General features: G+C 42.8%; 1 protein-coding gene across 11 annotated transcripts in view; it reads left to right on the top strand.

Moving 5' to 3' along the window:
• The window catches only part of MPPED1 (metallophosphoesterase domain containing 1), a 435,376-nt gene that overhangs the window by 348,046 nt on the left and 68,968 nt on the right, over positions 1-18,362 (top strand). Inside the window, exon 6 of one of the 11 annotated variants that reach the window (XM_033951635.1) lies at positions 83-413. The exons of the other annotated variants lie outside the window; for them this stretch is intronic. Coding sequence (XP_033807526.1) covers positions 83-225 — 143 coding nt within the window. The 3' untranslated portion in view covers positions 226-413. Of the gene's footprint in view, positions 1-82; positions 414-18,362 lie in introns of those variants that run through there. 11 annotated transcript variants of the gene reach the window in all.

Here is an 18,362-nt window from a genome sequence, read left to right as displayed (position 1 = left end):
TTTTATTATTTTTCAGGGTCGTTGTGTTTTTTGCTCGATTTCTTTAAAAAAAAAAAGACTAATTATATTTCTTTTGTCACAGCGGGGCCTGCTTTGCGGCTTCCACCCACGGGTTTTGATTTTGCTGAGGCCATCTTTCCGTCTATGTCCAGGCCGGTCATTGGCTTCAAGAAGTGTAGCCGTTGTCAGCGCATGATCTCCCTCACTGACCCACATAGCTGGTGAATTCAATGTTTGGGACCTGACCATCGTCCAGAGTCGTTTACTCGCTGTGCTACCCTTCAACCTCAAGCCTACTAGAAAGGCGACCTCACATCTGGTCAAGTTTATGGGGGTTCTGACTTCTGCCTCAACCTCAACCTCGTCTTTGATCAAGCCTTCCCTCGTTCAACAGGACCTCGTCCTCGAGTAAATCTGCTAAGTTTTCCGGTTGCATCAGAAGAGAAGGGTTATGAAGAAGTTACTCAAAATGCACCGCGAAGGTAAAGGGGAGGGAGGGAGATAGATAGAGTCGGGTAGGTAGGAAGGAGGGAGGGGGCTGCAGAGGACAGACGCTGAAAGGAAATGGGGAAGACAGAGTGGGGAGAACCGCTGAAGGGAAATGGGGAAGACAGAGTGGGGAGAAGACGCTGAAAGGACATGGGGAAGACAGAGTGGGGAGAACCGCTGAAGGGAAATGGGGAAGACAGAGTGGGGAGAAGACGCTGAAGGGAAATGGGGAACAGAGAGTGGGGAGAAAACGCTGAAGAGAAATGGGGAACAGAGAGTGGGGAGAAGACGCTGAAGGGAAATGGGGAACAGAGAGTGGGGAGAAGTCGCTGAAGGGAAACGGGAAACATTGAGTGGGGAGAAGATGCTGAAGGGAAACGGGGAACAGAGAGTGGGGAGAAGATGCTGAAGGGTAACGGGAAAGAAAGAGTGGGGAGAAGACGCTGAAGGGAAACAGGGAAGAGAGAGTGAGGAGAAGACGCTGGAAGGGAAAAAGACACAGATGGCAGACTATGGCGGGAAGAAGATGGGTGTCAGACCAATTGAGGGGGGGGGGGGGTGAAGGGAGAGAGACAGTAACAGAGCAAATGGAAGACCAGAGAGAAGACAGACAGTGGATGGAGGAACTGAATGAGAAGATGAGGGAAGCAGAAACCAGACAACAAAGGCAGAAAAAAATTTATATTTACAATATTTTGCTTTAGGATAAAGTAGTATAGTAATTGTGTTTATAAAAATTTATAAACAAAGCCCTGCCAGCTGAACATTTCTTTCTCTAGTTCAGCAGCCAGAACTTTGATTTATAAGGAAGGAATAATCTAAATATTGCAGTACTGAGGCTTATATGGATGCTGCGGGGATGGGGACAGGGTGGGGACAGTGGTTGCGGGGACAGGGACAAATGTTTCCCCCCTGTCATTCTCTAATCTCAATGTTGTTCTTGCTCAATTGATGAAGCCTCCTTTTGAACCAATGGCTTCGGCTCATCTGAAATATCTCACTTGGAAAGTGGTGTTTTTCATTGCACTCATGTTTGCTCACAGGGTCAGTGAGCCTGCTTTAGTTGCAGACCCACCTTTCATAGTATTTCATCATGACAAGGAGGTCCTCCGTACTCATCCTAAATTCTTACTTAAAGTGGTCTCAGAATTTCATCTCAATCAGTCTTTGTACTTCCAGTGTTTTTTCCAAAGCCTCATTTTCATCCTGGAGAATCAGCTCCTTATAGTTTGGACTGTAAGCGTGCTTTGGCTTTCTACTTGCAACGCACTCAAGCACACAGATCTGCTCCTCAACTTTTTCTCTCCTTCGATCCGAACAAGTTGAGACATCCAATCTCCAAGAGTACCATCTCCAACTGGTTAGCTACTTGCATTTCTTTCTGCTATGCTCAGGCTGGACTGCATCTACAAAGTCAAGTCAAAGCCCACAAAGTCAGAGCCATGGGGGCTTCAGTAGCTTTCCTTAGATCTACTCCTATTAAGGAAATCTGCAAAGCTGCCACTTAGTCCTCAGTTCATACGTTCAACTCTCATTATTGTCCAAATACTTTTTGCAGACGGGATGGCTATTTCGGCTAGGCAGTGTTACAAAATTTATTCTCCCTCCATCCCATACTACTTAGCTTGGAGGTCACCCACATGTTGAGATTAGGCTGCCTGCTTGTCCTGGGATAAAGCACAGTTACTTACCGTAACAGGTGTTATCCAGGGACAGCAGGCAGCTATTCTCATAACCCACCCATCTCCCCTGGTTGGCTTCTCTGCTAGCTATCTGAACTGAGGAGACGTGCTCTCTGCAATGGGAAGCCACTCATGCATGCGCGATGTAGCTGTTGCAAACTTGCTAAAAGTTCTGCAAGCAAGTCTGCTTGCGAAGCTGTCCGCTCCGTGATCCGTGGATGACATCACCCACATGTTGAGAATAGCTGGATAACACCTGTTACGGTAAGTAACTGCTTTATTGTACAGACTAAGTGGTTTACATAAAATCATAGCTAAAAATATACTTATAAAGGGAAGTTAACACAGACTCTTTAAAATGATAAGGGAAGCTTCACAGGAGACAAAAGGAAAACAGCAAGGGTTACATCATTTCATAAAATAAAAAAAACAATGGGTGGGGAAAGGAAAAAACATAAGGGGGTATAGGTAGGCTTATAGTAAGCTGATATCAAAATCTGATGCTGTAAGTCAAAGGCATCTTTAAAAAGAAAAGTTTTTAAGCCAGATTTAAATTTAGGGGCATACAGTTTTTGCCTTATATTCGAGGAATGCTTGTCAATCATTCTGGGGCACCCAATCTCTCCTGTTGGCACCCTTCGCAACATCCCCGACAGGAGGGATGCCAAATCCCTCCTGCCAGCACCCCACACAGCATCCCTGGCAGGAGGGATGTCCAATCCCTCCAGCTGGCTCCCTGCACAACATCCCTGGCAAAAGGGATGTCCAATCCCTCCTGCTTGTACCCCCTGAAAACCACCCGCTATACCTTTTTCTGGAAGGCCAGCCGAAGGGATGCACAATTGCTCCTGGTGGTCCCCCCCCCGAACCCTCCCCCCTCCGAAACCCACCCCTGTATCTTTTTCTGGAAGGAGCCCTAGGTGCCTGGGCCATTCAGTGCTAGTCACTGGAAACGGCCCAGCATTGAATATCGACGGTTAGCAATGCCGCAGGAGTTAGGAGGCTTGCCTCTCACATCCTGAATATTAGCCTCATTATGTTTTCAATAAGAACATAAGAACTGCCATCTCCGGATCAAACCCATGGTCCATCGAGTCCGGCGATCCGCACACGCGGAGGCCCAGTCAGGTATACACCTGATGTAGTTTTAGTCACCCATATCCCTCTATGCCTCTCGTAAGGAGATGTGCATCTAATTTGCCTTTGAATCCTAGCACAGTGGATTCCTTAATAACCTCCTTTGGGAGAGCATTCCAGGCGTCTACCACTCGCTGTGTAAAGCAGAACTTCCTGGCATTTGTCCTGGACTTGTCCCCCCTTAGCTTCAAACCATGTCCTCTTGTCCGTGTCGTGTTGGACAATGTAAATAATTTATTTTCCTGCTCTATTTTATCGATGCCTTTCAGCATTTTGAACGTCTCGATCATGTCCCCTCGCAGCCTCCTCTTCTCAAGGGAGAACAGTCCCAGTTTCTTGAGTCGTTCCTCATATTCCAAGTTCTCCATACCTCTTATTAGCTTCGTTGCTCGTCTCTGCACCCTCTCCAGCAGTTTTATATCCTTCTTTAGGTTAGGAGACCAATGTTGGACACAGTATTCCAAGTGTGGTCTGACCATTGCTCTATAAAGCGGCATTATGACTTTCTCCGATCTACTCGTGATTCCTTTTTTTATCATGCCTAACATTCTGTTTGCTTTCTTTGCCGCTGCCGCGCATTGTGCCGACGGCTTCAGGGTCCTATCTATCAGTACACCCAGGTCCTTTTCTTGTTCGCTCTTACCCAGAGTTGCGCCTGACATTCTATACTCGTGTTCCTTATTCTTACTACCTAAATGCATTACTTTGCATTTCTCCACGTTGAATTTCATCTGCCATTGCTCTGCCCATTTCTCTAACTGATACAAGTCGCTCTGGAGTTCCTCGCTATCCTCCTGCGATCTGATTGCCCGGCATAGCTTTGTGTCGTCTGCAAACTTAATGATCTCACTGGATACTCCTTCTTCCAGGTCATTGATGTAAATATTAAATAGGATCGGCCCAAGAACCGAGCCCTGGGGCACACCACTAGTCACTTTCTCCCAGTCTGAGAACTTCCCATTTATGCCCACTCTCTGCTTTCTGTTTTCCAGCCATTTGCCTATCCACCTGTGTATATCTCCCTCTATTCCATGGCTTTGTAGTTTCCTGAGAAGTCTTTCATGTGGAACTTTGTCGAACGCCTTCTGGAAGTCCAAATATATTATGTCCACCGGCATTCCACTATCAATTTGCTTGTTCACGGTCTCAAAAAATTGAAGTAAATTCGTTAAACATGATTTCCCTTTCCTGAACCCATGTTGACTGGGTTTCATCAAGTCGTGTGTATCTAGGTGCTGGACTATGCTATCCTTGATCAGTGCTTCAACCAACTTTCCAGGGACAGACATAAGGCTCACAGGTCTGTAGTTGCCCGGTTCCCCTCTCGATCCTTTTTTGAAAATTGGCGTGACGTTCGCTATCTTCCAGTCTTCTGGTATCTGTCCAGTTCTGATTGTCAGATTGGCAAGTTTTTGCAATAGCTCTCCGATTTCAACCTTCAGTTCCTTTAAAACTCTCGGGTGAATTCCATCCGGTCCAGGGGATTTGTCACTTTTAAGTTTGTCGATCTGGTAGTATATCTGGTCCAACTCCACTTCAACTGTGGTGAGGCTGTCTTCTATTACTCTACTAAACACTTTCACTGCTTCTGGTATTTTTGCGGTATCCTCCTCCGTAAAGACGGATGCAAAGAAGGAATTTAGTTTGTCTGCAATTTGTTTATCCTCTTTGATGTACCCTTTTCTTCCCTGGTCGTCCAGGGGTCCCACCGCCTCTTTTGTGGGTTTTTTCCTTTTCACGTATCTAAAGAAGGGTTTGAAGTTTTGGGCCTCTTGCGCTATTTTTTCCTCATAGTCCTTTTTGGCATCCCTCACCGCCTTGTGACATTTCTTCTGATCATCTTTATGTTTTTTCCATGCTTCGGTTGTTTTCATGTGTTTCCATTTTTTGAAAGAGTCCTTCTTTTCTTTTATGGCTTCCCTCACCTGTCTGGCAAGCCATGCCGGTTCTCCCTTACCTTTTGTTCTCCCCTCTTTGGAGATCCTCGGAATGTGGAGATTTTGTGCTTCTGTGATAGTATTTTTCAGTAGGGACCATGCCTGGTCTACCGTTTCAAGTTTGTCCACCTTTTTCTTGAGTCGTTTTTTCACCATGGCTCTCATGTGATCGTATTTGCCCTTTTTAAAGTTTAAGGTTTTGGTTAAGGTTTTGGCATGTTTTCTATTCCCGATGTCAAGCTTAAAGCTGATCACATTGTGATCGCTCGTCCCCAGCGGTACCGTAACTTCTACTTCTTTTGTCGGACCCGTGAGGCCATTTAGTACCAAGTCCAGGGTGGCGTTGCCTCTTGTCGGCTCTTTTACCATTTGTTCCAGAGTGCCTAATGGTAGAGGGAAATAAAGTAAATTGTTCAGTATCACATAATCACTTTCCCTATCCTCTCTACCTATGCATATTCCCATTCAGTGATTTGAAATATATAATTAGGCATGAGCTGAATTCAACATCTCTTATATTTATGGTGATAATATGATCATTTTCATGCCTTTACTAAGATTTTTTTTCTATATTTCAGGTAGATTTATGCCTAATGAGGCAATATGGAAACTGCACACATTACTACAAAATCCATGGGCACTTTTTTACGTATGATCTTAGCACCAATTTTCAAGTGAAAATATATGCATACTTTTACTTTGAAAATTGCTGAATTTTTCTGACTTAAAACAGGTTACATAAGGGTTGCTATTCAAAGCGATTTAAATGGACAGGCGAGCCTTGACTAGCTGCCGATATTCAATGGCATTTAATTGGACAGTGCCACTGAATAGCAGCACTCACTGGCTATATCCCAAGTGCTCAGTTCAGGCAGTGGTGTAGTAAGGGAGAGGGGCAGACCACCCCAGGTGCCATCTTGAAGGGAGCATCAGCTCCCCCTCTCTCTCCCGCTCCTTCCCACTCCTCCCCTGCCACGCATGTGCCTTCTCTCCCCACCTCCACAGTACCTCTTGCTCTTTGCCAGTGTGAGCAGCAGCTTTAACCTGCTGCTCGCACTGGCCTTGGCGCTCCCCTCTGATGTTACTTTCGGGTCTCGCAACTAGAAAGTGACGTCAGTAGGAGAGCCGATGCCTTGGAGATGCTGCTTGCACCAGGGAAGTTAAACAGGTATAGGGGACGGGAAGGGGAGTGCACATGGCAGGGAGGGGTGGAGAAGGCGGCAAAGGGGGTGCCACCGCCCCAGGCAACTCCCAACCTTGTTATGCCAGTGATTACAGGGGCAGTACAGGGTGGTGCTAGAAGTTATATGGGTGCTGATAAGATTCAGTGCTGGCACCTACATAGCTAACCAGGCTTGTAGGACCACAAATAAAAAAAGAATCCTAATTTGACCTGGTTAGTTATGTAGATACAGCCCTCAATATTGAAAAGCGTCTGTATAACTTCAAGGTTACACTGTCTTGCCATCCCTCCCTCTCACCTGGCACCACCTCTGATTCCCCCTCCCAACACCCCTTCCGACACCAACTCCAATCTCCATCCCTCTGCCCTACCAGCTCTGAACCCCTTCCCTTTTTTCCCCTCCCATCCTAATCCCAGCACATGGGCTCCCCTAGGCCTACCTTACTCCCTAGTGATCTGCTGGGGCGATGGAGGCAGGCCTGAATCCCCTACTCATTCCTTCTTTTTGCAACTCCATAGTACTGTAGAAAGGACCACTATGATCTCTAGCGGGAATTTCATGGGACGGCCCAGCATTGAATATCGGGAACTAATTTTGCTTGCAGCAGTCAGCATTTAATAAACTGCTGATCACAACTGCTGAATAGTGTCCAGTATTCCAAAATATTAAATCATGCTGAGATGGTCAGGAGGGATATTCTATGACACTTAACCAGACAGTGTTTATGTTTATTAAAAACTTTCTATACTGCATAACAGCCTAAAAAAGAATCCAAGCGAAGTATAATATATAATACCTATTCATAATGCATATTCATCAAGAAAGGAACTCCATTTAAAAATAGGATAGAAAAGAGTAAAAGCAAACGTTAAAAATTTTTTTTCTAAAATACTAAGGGCTCCTTTTACTAAGGTGTGCTAGCGTTTTTAGCGCATGCATAAGATTAGCGTGCGCTAGCCGAAAAATTATCGCCTACTTAAAAGGAGGCGGTAGCAGCTAGCACGCGCTAAAACCTCTAGCACGCCTTAAAACCTCTAACGCGCCTTTGTAAAAAGAGCCATAAGTAATCAACATCTCCATCATAATTCTAATAACAATTCTAATAAAAACAGTCAAATCTCAGTAAACCATAATTAATACATACAATTAAAAAATTTATTTTTCCTTGTCATAAACTACAGTTTACAGTCCCAAATAGAGAATGACACGGTGACAAAATCCATCACCATTCCCATCCCCGCGGTAATCCCATGTCATTTTCTAGTGTCTATTTCAACCTCGGTCCTTCTACACCATCATTCTTCAAAGCAAAGCTTGCAGGTCAGTGGTTGTGGCCATTCATACTCTGATTCTTCCCTCTCTCCTTAAAGAATGACATGAAGATGGTTTCCCGCGGTTATCCACGGGGACGGGAACGGTGATGAATTTTGTCACCATGTCATTCTCTAGTCCCAAACTCAATTATTCAATTTGAGAAAGCCAATTGAAAAAAGTGCGCTTTTAGGTGTCTTTTAAAGTTTATATATGATTCTTCTTTTCTCAAATCTATGGGTAAATTATTCCATAACCGTAGAACTAAATAAAAGAACACAAGTCTCTAGTTGATGCAAGATGTGCCTTTGAGCTATCAGGAACAAGTACCCTGTTGTCATTCAAAGATCGTAGTAAACATCTTGGGGCATAAAATAACACCAAGTTAGAGAGATATGAAAGCTGTAGCTGAAATAATGCTCTATGTACCAACATCAAGATCTTAAATTTAATCCTAAATTCCATTGGTAACCAATGGAATTTTAAATACAGAGGTGTCACATGATCACGAATATGTGCATGGCCTAATTGCAGTGTTTTGCACTATTTGTAAACGTTTTAACTGTCCTAACCCAATACCTGCGTATACTAAATTACCATAATCTAACTTTGACAGTAGAAAAGCATGAATTAACGTATGCAACGATTTCTCATCTAAAAATCTCTAATGGCTCTAAGCTGTCTTAATAAGAACATAAGAATTGCCGCTGTTGGATCAGACCAGTGGTCCATCGTGCCCAGCAGTCCGCTCACACGGCGGACCTTGGTCAAAGACCAGCGCCCTTACTGAGACTAGCCCTACCTGTGTACGTTCTGGTTCAGCAGGAACTTGTCTAACTTTGACTTGAATCCCTGGAGGGTGTTTTCCCCTACGACAGACTCCGGAAGAGCGTTCCAGTTTTCTACCACTGTCTGAGTGAAGAAGAACTTTCTTACATTCGTACGGAATCTATCCCCTTTGAATTTTAGAGAGTGCCATCTCATTCTCCCTACCTTGGAGAGGGTGAACAACCTGTCCTTATCTACTAAGTCTATTCCCTTCAGTACCTTGAATGTTTCGATCATGTCCCCTCAATCTCCTCAGTTCGAGGGAGAAAAGGCCCAGTTTCTCTAATCTTTCACTATACGGCAATTCCTCCAGCCCCTTAACCATCTTAGTCACCCTTCTCTGGACCCTTTCAAGTAGCATCATGTCCTTCTTCATGTACGGCGACCAGTGCTGGACGCAGTACTCCAGGTGAGGGTGCACCTGCTCCTCAAAAGTTAAATGACAATCGATTATAATCCCTAAGTACCTAAAACTATTTATTAGCTTTATATCATGATTATTCAAAGAAACAGTGCTATTGAATATCCCCTCCGACTTCCACGGCACTGTCTGAACAGTCCCTTGACAGCCTTGGGGCAAAATCTGGTTTGAGTCAGGCATTATGTGGGCAACAGCAATATTCAATTCTGGTAGCCACATAGTTAACCAGTTGAGTAGTACCACTTAAATAACATATCAGCCCCCGTTTCAAGGCACATCTTATTGGTTTATCGTTCCCCCAGAGCTGTTGATTCTAATCTTTGAGTGCATTGTTTCACACCTTGGCTGAGGCAGTTGTTTTTTTCCCTAATCTCTTTGTGTTGGGAAATTTTAACATTTATGTTCATTTACCATCTAATCCCTTGGCCAACTAGTTCTCAATTTTTCTAAAAGTGCTGGGATAAACGCAACTTGTCTCTGGGCCTACCCACAGTTCTCGACACACCCTTGACCTGATTTTGACTAAATTCACTTCCAATTATTCTCTTTCTAATCCTAATTCAAATCACTTTTTACTTTCATTAACTTTTTCTTCCAGAACGCATCATGCCAAGCCTCCTAGTTTGTTAGAAAAACATACAGGGACTCATATATAAATACTAGTCAGTAAAATGAATATAATAGTAGGTAAGAGACTGACTATAATGGTGCTATATACCAGTGGGGAGAGAGCAAATGACTCCTAAAAACGCTCAGAAAAGTGAAACTCTGAAGGGGAGGTGGATACCTTCCCTTGGGACAAGAGTTTACCGTCCAGTCATTGCATTTACTTTGTAGAACTTCACTTTCTGACCACTGGTAAAACTGTAATCTGTTTAAATGATTTGTTAAATCGACAAAAATTGTTCAAAAATGTTATACAAAAAGACTCTTGCTCATTGGAAAAGTGATACCATACACTTATCTGTGCAAGCTTTTTAAGGTTTGTGGTTGTAAAGGCTCTTAGGGGTCTCTAAGACCCCCCTAAGAGCCTTTACAACCACAAACCTTAAAAAGCTTGCACAGATAAGTGTATGGTATCACTTTTCCAATGAGCAAGAGTCTTTTTGTATAACATTTTTGAACAATTTTTGTCGATTTAACAAATCATTTAAACAGATTACAGTTTTACCAGTGGTCAGAAAGTGAAGTTCTACAAAGTAAATGCAATGACTGGACGGTAAACTCTTGTCCCAAGGGAAGGTATCCACCTCCCCTTCAGAGTTTCACTTTTCTGAGCGTTTTTAGGAGTCATTTGCTCTCTCCCCACTGGTATATAGCACCATTATAGTCAGTCTCTTACCTACTATTAAGCCTCCTAGTTTGGCACCATCTACACAACCCAATTGTTTTCTTCAGGGTTAATGGACTCTGCTCCTCTGGAGATTCGGGATGCTATCATTTTTAAGGCTCTGTTTAACCCTCTTTTTACTTGAGGAAGTGATGTCACCACCATGGCAAGCCACATCTAAGCGAAGCTCCAATAGAGCCTTGTAAAATAATTGGCAAACACCCTGATAAATCACCATTTCCAGTGCAATAGGTGAGACATTCTAGACAAGTGGGTTGTATCCTAGTGGCCATGTGCCATATGCAGAAGGAATCCACTCTGGATTTTTTCTGTGACTCTCCTGTACTTCACTGGGAGCTATAGCACCACCTTCAGTTTTTTCTCTGGGTTCCACTGCTGAAAGCATTACAGACAGCTCTTCCTTAGACTCTGGAGGCCCAGGCCAGTATGAATTGGTGGATTCTTCCGCAGACCCTCTCCAAGGGCAGGCCGCTGTGGATTGCATCTTAGGTAATTGTGACGATGGATGCCAGCCTCTGCGGCTGGGGAGCCCATTGCAATCATTGTCTCGGTCAGGGGTATTGGACACCCTCTCAACAGAAATGGTCCATCAATCAATTGGAACTGCGGGCCATTCGCGTGGCTCTTGTGAAATTGCAGTTGACTCAGGAGAGCCAAGCGATCTGAGTCTTCTCCAACAATACAACTGCGGTGGGGTATGTCAATCACTGGGAAGGAACCACGAGTGCTTCTCTAACTCAGGAACCTGCCTGCTCTCTCTCTGGGCAGTCTTTTTCTGGCCCTTTCAACAGCACATGTGGCAGGAGTTCAATCAGTCTTCCTCAGCTAACAGACCTTGGATCTGGGCAATTGGGAGCTGTCCTTTGCAGCGTTCAGGCCATTGTGTAGTGCTAGGGTTGGCCTCACTTTGACATCATGGCCTCAACAAAGAACTAGAAAGCCGACTGATTCTTTAGTTGCAGATCAGAGCCTGGAAGCGAGGGCTTAGACACTCTGGTACAGCCCTGGCCACAGGGAGTCCTACGGTACATTTTTCCTCCCTGGCCCATAATCGGTCAGGCTCTCCGCCAGATTGCTACTCATCAGGGAAGGGTCATTCTGGTAGCTCTGTCATAGGGGAAAACACCTTCCAAGGATTCAAGACAAAGTTAGACAAGTTCCTAGTGAACAAGGACATACGCTGGTAGGGCTAGTTTCAGTTAGGGTGCTGGTCTTTGACTAGAGGGCCGACGTAAGAGCAGACTGCTGGGCATGATGGACCACTGGTCTGACCCAGCAGCGGCAATTCTTATGTTCTTATGATGTGTCTTCGCATAGGTTGCAGCCTTCAGTTGCAGGCTCTTCCAGACCTTCTCTCTCAGGGTCCAGTTTGTGTGGAGGATCCCAATCGCTTTGCTCTTATGGTATGGCTAATGAGCATGAAGCATTAGAGTGCAAAGGATATTCTGATGTCTCTTTTACACTTCTGAAATCTAAGAAAATTTGCCTACGCTAAGGCATGGAAGACTTTCCAACTTTGGGGTGACCAGGAAAGTGGTCCTGTTTTTGTAGTGCTAGTCTTTCTAAAGGCAGGCCTTGATATGGGCCTCAGAACATGAAAAAAGGCAAGGGGGATTAAACATAAAGTCTTTATTTGAAGTTCGTGGCCATGAAGCTGAAAAAAAGGAGGCGGCCTAGCGATTATACTAAAAGAATCCTTTAACTACTCTAAGACAGACTCCAAAACATCAGAAAACCTAGAAATACTAACTTGCAAAATCACCAACATCAAACTAGAAGAATCACTGACCACTACTCTATTTTATATCCCACCCAAAAAATGGTCAAATGCCAGAAATGAATTCTTCGAATTTCTAACCGTAAATACACTAAAAGGATCATACAATTTACTTCTGGGGGACATAAACATACATCTAGAACAAAAGGTAAAACCAGAAGTAACCGAAATTGCCAACTTCCTAATGTCACTCAATTATCCAATTTCAGACACAGAGATAACCCATGAAAAAGGACACAAACTAGACATAATTACTTTCTCTCAAAAAGAAACCCTTGATCCAAGAATACAATATTACACAGGGACCTGGAATAAATGCATCTGGTCAGACCACTACATTGGCAATTTCAACCTACACTGGCAAAAAAAGAGCTCTCAACCGAAATACAAAAGAAAAAACACAAAAACAATAACCAGTCGTGGTAACATAAACCCAACAGAATTCTGGGCTCACTATGAGCTACGTCCCACAACCAACGAAATACATGAAATACAAAAATTCCCAACAAGATGGGAAAAGTTCAGTAAAGACCTCTTAGACCAAATACCAAACATTCAAAAAGAAAGATAGACCACCAAATGAATGGTTTGACTCATAGCTACTAACCAACAAACAGGAACTAAGAAAATTAGAAAGAATCTGGCAAAAAACAAACAAAGAAATTTACAAGACAAACTGGAAACAAAAAATGATAATATACAAAAATCTGATCAAAGAAAAACGCAAAAAGCACTACGCACAAAAAATTGGTTCAACAAAAATAAACAGTAAAGAATTATTCAAACTAGTAAAAACGCTAACAGACACAACACGAATCCTGAAAAAGGACAATGAGAACATCCATCCACTCAAACCCTAGCTAACTTTTTAAAAAATAAAATCACTGACCTAAGAACTACTCTACCCATACCCACAACCAACACACTTCAATACCTTGAACCCCATGATCAGGTTCCCAGAGCAGACATGAATTGGGATCACTTCGAATTCCCAAACTGGCACCAGTTCCTAAGTTTATTCAACAACTACTCCAAATCTAACTGCCTTCTCGATGAATGCTCCCCTAAAATCTTGACAGTTGCCCCTCCTAACTTCAAAATGGAACTATTCACGTGGTTAACAACTTCCCTTACAAACGGAACATTAAGCAAGGATATGGGACACATACTAATTACTCCGATACCCAAAGATCAAAAAACCTCAACAGCACTAACAACCAATTACAGACCCATAGCAAGCATTCCCCTTTTCACAAAGCTACAGGAAGGTTTGGTCAACCTACAACTAACAGACTACCTAAACAAATTTAACACCCTCAGTGAACACCAATCAGGCTTCAGGAAAGGATACAGCACAGAAACAGTCATAGCTTCCATACTAAACCACCTCTATGATCTTTTCAGCAAAGGCGAAAGCGCATTGATTCTGCAACTTGACCTCAGCAGTGCGTTCGACCTAGTAGACCACAAAATCATGCTACTATGCCTTGACGCAATAAGAATCTTAGGAAAGGTAATGAAATGGTTCCAAGAATTCCTAACAAATAGATCCTACCGAGTAACCAGCAACAGAAACTACTCCAACCCATGGAAAAATCCGTCAGGGGTACCCCATGGCTCCCCTCTATCTCCCACATTATTCAACATCTACTTCGCATCCCTAGGTCACCTACTACAAAAATTAAACTTAAAACACACATATACGCAGATGATATATCCATCCTAATCCCCTTAAATGACATCACAAATGAAACTACAGATAACCTCTCACACACAATGACAGAAATTGAAATGGACCACCAGCTTCAAACTAAAATTAAATGCAGAGAAAACAAAAGTCTTTTTGGCAAGCCCCAACAACAAAATAATGAAAACATCGTTAAAAATAAACGGCCATGAATATCCAATCGCCAAAACCATAAAAATACTGGGCATCACTCTCGATACTTACTTAACCATGGCTGACCACACAAACCTACTGGTGAAGAAATGCTTTTACACGCTGTGGAAGCTAAGGACTATAAGAAAATACTTTGACACAATATCCTTCAGATTACTGGTGCAGTCGCTGATCCTGCAACATCGCCTACCTGGGTATCCCAAAAAAAACAATACAAAAATTAAGATTAGTGCAAAACACTGCAGTTCGCTTGATCTTCGGACTGAGAAAAAAAGACCACATTAGCCCCTATTACAAGCTACCTGTGGAGGTGCGAATACTGTTCAAATTTGCTTGTATCTGCTTCAAACAAGTCTGGGGCCTAGCACCTTCCTACCTGCAAACTCACTTCACTCTACACAACCCCACACGAACAACCAGAAACAAAAACATCTTTGCATACCCGAAGATCACAGGCTGCAAATACAAATCCTTCCTAGACAGAATCTTCATGTTCCAAGCAAACAGACAGCTGGGAAACCACATAAATAAAGCCAGACAGACCTACAACACATTCCAAAAATCAATTAAAACCGCTCTATTTGACAAATTCCTTGCTTAATCAGATGACCTCTCTCAGGTATTCTTTCCCTTTCAACCCCAATGTATTATGTAACATCTTTCTTCTCTCATATATTCATGCTTCTCCAATTTACTATGTAACATCCTTCTTCTTGCATTTTGTAATTCGCTGATTGTCCAGCCTTCTTTCTATGTGAACTGCCTAGAAGTCAGTTTGACTATGGCGGTATAGAAAAATAAAGTTATTATTATTATTGAACACCCTGGAAACCACTGACTTGGAAGAGAACCAGATCTCAGTGTCCCCTGAAGAAGTGTCTCCGAAACGCCGAAACTGGGATCCTTGTTGAGACCTTTTTGCTTCAAATAAAGACTTTATTTTTGGTTGAAAAGACATACTCCTTGCCTTTTCTTATTGTTCTGTTTGTATCTCAAGGTGAGGGGATCGTCTGCCTGTCTTGCTATGGGCCTCACCATGGCTTCTCTTCAGGTCCATGTCGCTGGGCTCTCTTCTTTCAGAGCCCAGGACCTTAGTCCTTTGCTTGTAGTCCTGACATGGCCAGATCTCTCCACATTAGCCCTCCAATCAAACCACTATTCCCTTCATGAGACTTTATCTTTGTTTTGTCTGGCCTCACCAAGGCTCCATTTGAACCTCTGAAAGACACTTCTTTCTTGGACCTGATGCTAAAAGTGGTTTTTCTGATCACTGTTACCTTAGCAAGCCATATCTGTGAACTCCTGGTTCTGTCTTGTAGGCAGCCTTTCCTGAGGATCTCTCTCCGCATGGTTCCTTCATTTCTGCCGAAGGTGGCATCGGCATTCCATATTAATCAGGAAGTACTTTGCCTGTTTTACAGCCTACTATATATATGTTCATCCTAGAAAAAGCAGGCAGCATATTCACACATGTGGGTGACATCCACGGAGCCCAGTACTGATAGTATGAAAAGTGTACTGTCACTTTAAGCTTTAAGAAACTTTGCGACTGCCCGCACCGCGCATGTGCTCGTGCCTTCCCGCCTGACATAGGCTTACAGTACCTCAGTTCTTCATTTTCCGCGGAGCAAAAAAGTACTTTTTTGACTGGACTGTGTTCAGTCTGTATTGCCTTCTTGCTTTTGTGGGTTTTTTTTCTTCATTTTAATTATTTCTTTCTAAGGATGGCCTTCACCAGTCAAAAGAATTTTAAAGAATTGTTAAGTCTGTCTGACATCCAAGACATCAAACAGCAGGAGAAACCCATGGGAGGATATCCTTAATGTAATGCCTGCCAGATCTGTGAGATTACTGTTGAATTTGAAATTAGTTTCTATCATCCCTGCATTGGCAAAACGTTTTTTACTTCATATAAAACAACCTGCACTACATCCCACATTGTATATTTAATGACTTGTCCATGTCCTAAAACCTATGTGGGGCAAGCTTCAAGCCCATTGAAGAAACACATTACTGAACATAAAAGTTGCCTTCACACTAACACTCCCATAGTAGCACACTGTTTAGAATTTGACCATACTTTCAAATATCTTAAATGTTGTTCCATTGATTACATACCCGAGAGTAGAGGCAATAGAAAACAACTTTTATTGCAATGGGAGTTATTTTGGATAAATGCTCTCAATAGTGAAGAACCATTGTACCTGAACTCGAGAACAGAATGGAACCAGTTCATCTGATATTGAGCCGGGAGTCATGGAAATATATAAATGGTGTTGCATGCACAAAACATGAGTTTTAAAACACTCCTTCTGTTTAGCAATATATAACTCACCTTGTATTGCAAGGAACACGTCCACTTTAAGAAGATCATTGCTTCATCTTTTGAGAGACTGTTTCTAATTCAGGATTGGTCATTTACTAGTGATATTAGTCCATTCAAAGGGAGAGTTGAATATTAGGGGTGAGTCTTCTATGGCCATTTTTGTGAAGCTACCAAGACACTTTGCAGGCTGTGTGTGTCGGTATGTTACACAACTGAAAGGATTCATTTTCTGTGGTTTAAAACTTGATGAGATGCAGGATCTCAGTTGTTTTTTGCTCTTCAGGAGACAGTTAATGCCCTCACATCCTGAGACAGCTGGTACAGATGAGTATTAAAATTTCATTTTTTCTAACCAAGTGACTTTTGATTCTTGCATTGAGCAAAGCTTTTTGGTAATTAATCCAATTGAGGAGGATTTTTATGCTAATCAAGGTACATAACCCTTTAAGGTTCTCCCACACTTTAATTAGTCGGTGTGGGAGGGGTTGTGAGGCTTTTTTCTACCTCTTAGATGCTTCACCAATTTTCAAAGCCATTTAGTGCCTGAGACTCAAGTCACTCTGATTTAAATGATTTTCTAGAAAGCATTTTGCCTACATATCACTTGACAAGTGTGCTGATTGATCAGTAAGGGAGTCATATATTGAAGCTTACATGACGCCAGGATGATGTGGAGGACCGTAGGGTGGAGTCGCAGAGGATCTAGTAGATGTGCAACAAGAGCTGAAAACATTGTGTAAAAGCGAGGCTCAACTGTAGGAGAAGCTTGAGGACATTGAAAATTGCACCAAGTGGTGCAACTTGAGAATTCAGGGAGGCCCAGAGGAGGATGCTTTAAGAATACAATGCAGGTAGCCCATAACATTTGTGAAGACATTTTAAAGCAGGCGCATAGCCCAAAGGGGCCCCAGCCTGAACTCAGCATAGAAAGGGCGCATAAGGCCTTGGGCCAACTGGCAAATAATTTATCCAGAGATATTAATTCTAAAGCTGGTTAGGTAAATCACAAAGAATAAACCTTTTATGCTGCAAGGAAGTTATGTGAATACAAATGGAATGCAAACAGAGTGGGGGCACTCAGGAAGGATAAGGCCATAGCAGAGAGACTGAATGAATTCTTTGCTTTGGTCTTTACAATAAAAAATGGTTTTCAAGGGAATGCAGAGGAACTGAACAAAATCTCAGCGCATCTGGGTGTGGTGCAGTGGTTAGAGCTACAGCCCCAGCACCCTGAGGTTGTGGGTTCAAATCCCGCACTGCTCCTTGTAACGCTAACCCTTGGCAAGTCACTTAATTCTCTAGTGCCCCAGGTACATTAGATAGAGTGTGAGCACACCAGGACAGATAGGGAAAAATGCTTGAGTACCTGAATAATTTGTAATCCGCATAGAATTGTAGGATATGTGGAATATAAATAAATAAAATTAAAGATGTACTAAGCCAAATTGACAAGTTAAAAAGGGCTAAATCAACTGTCCCGGATGGTATACATCCCAGGGTACTAAAAAGAACTCAAACATGAAATTTCTGACCTGTTGTTAGTGATCTGTAATTCAGTTGCTAAAATCATCTGTAGGACCTATAGATTGGAGGGTGGCCTGACTTCAGTGCTAGGCAAAATGGTGGAAACAATTATAAAAAATAAAATTGTGGAACATGTAGACAAACATGATTTAATGGAACAGAGCATGGGTTCAGCCGAGGGAGATCTTGCCTCACCAATTTGCTTGACTTCTTTCAGGGTGTGAAACATGTGGATAAAGGTGAGCCAGTTGATAGATTTTCTGAAAGCTTTTGACAAAGTTCCTCATGAGAGCCTCCTGAGAAAATTAAAGAGTCATGGGATAGGTGGCAAAGTTCAGTTGTGGAATAGAAATTAGTTATCGGATAGAAAACAGAGGGTAGGGTTAAATGGTCATTTTACTCAATGGAGAGTAAACAGTGGAGTGCCACAGGGAAATGTACTGAGATCGGTGCTATTTAACTTATTTATAAATGATCTGGAAATTGGATTGATGA

This window comes from Geotrypetes seraphini, chromosome 7 (assembly GCF_902459505.1).
Source record: "Geotrypetes seraphini chromosome 7, aGeoSer1.1, whole genome shotgun sequence".
Classification (NCBI taxonomy): Eukaryota; Metazoa; Chordata; class Amphibia; order Gymnophiona; family Dermophiidae; genus Geotrypetes; species Geotrypetes seraphini.
This window is presented reverse-complemented; position numbering and strand designations above follow the sequence as displayed.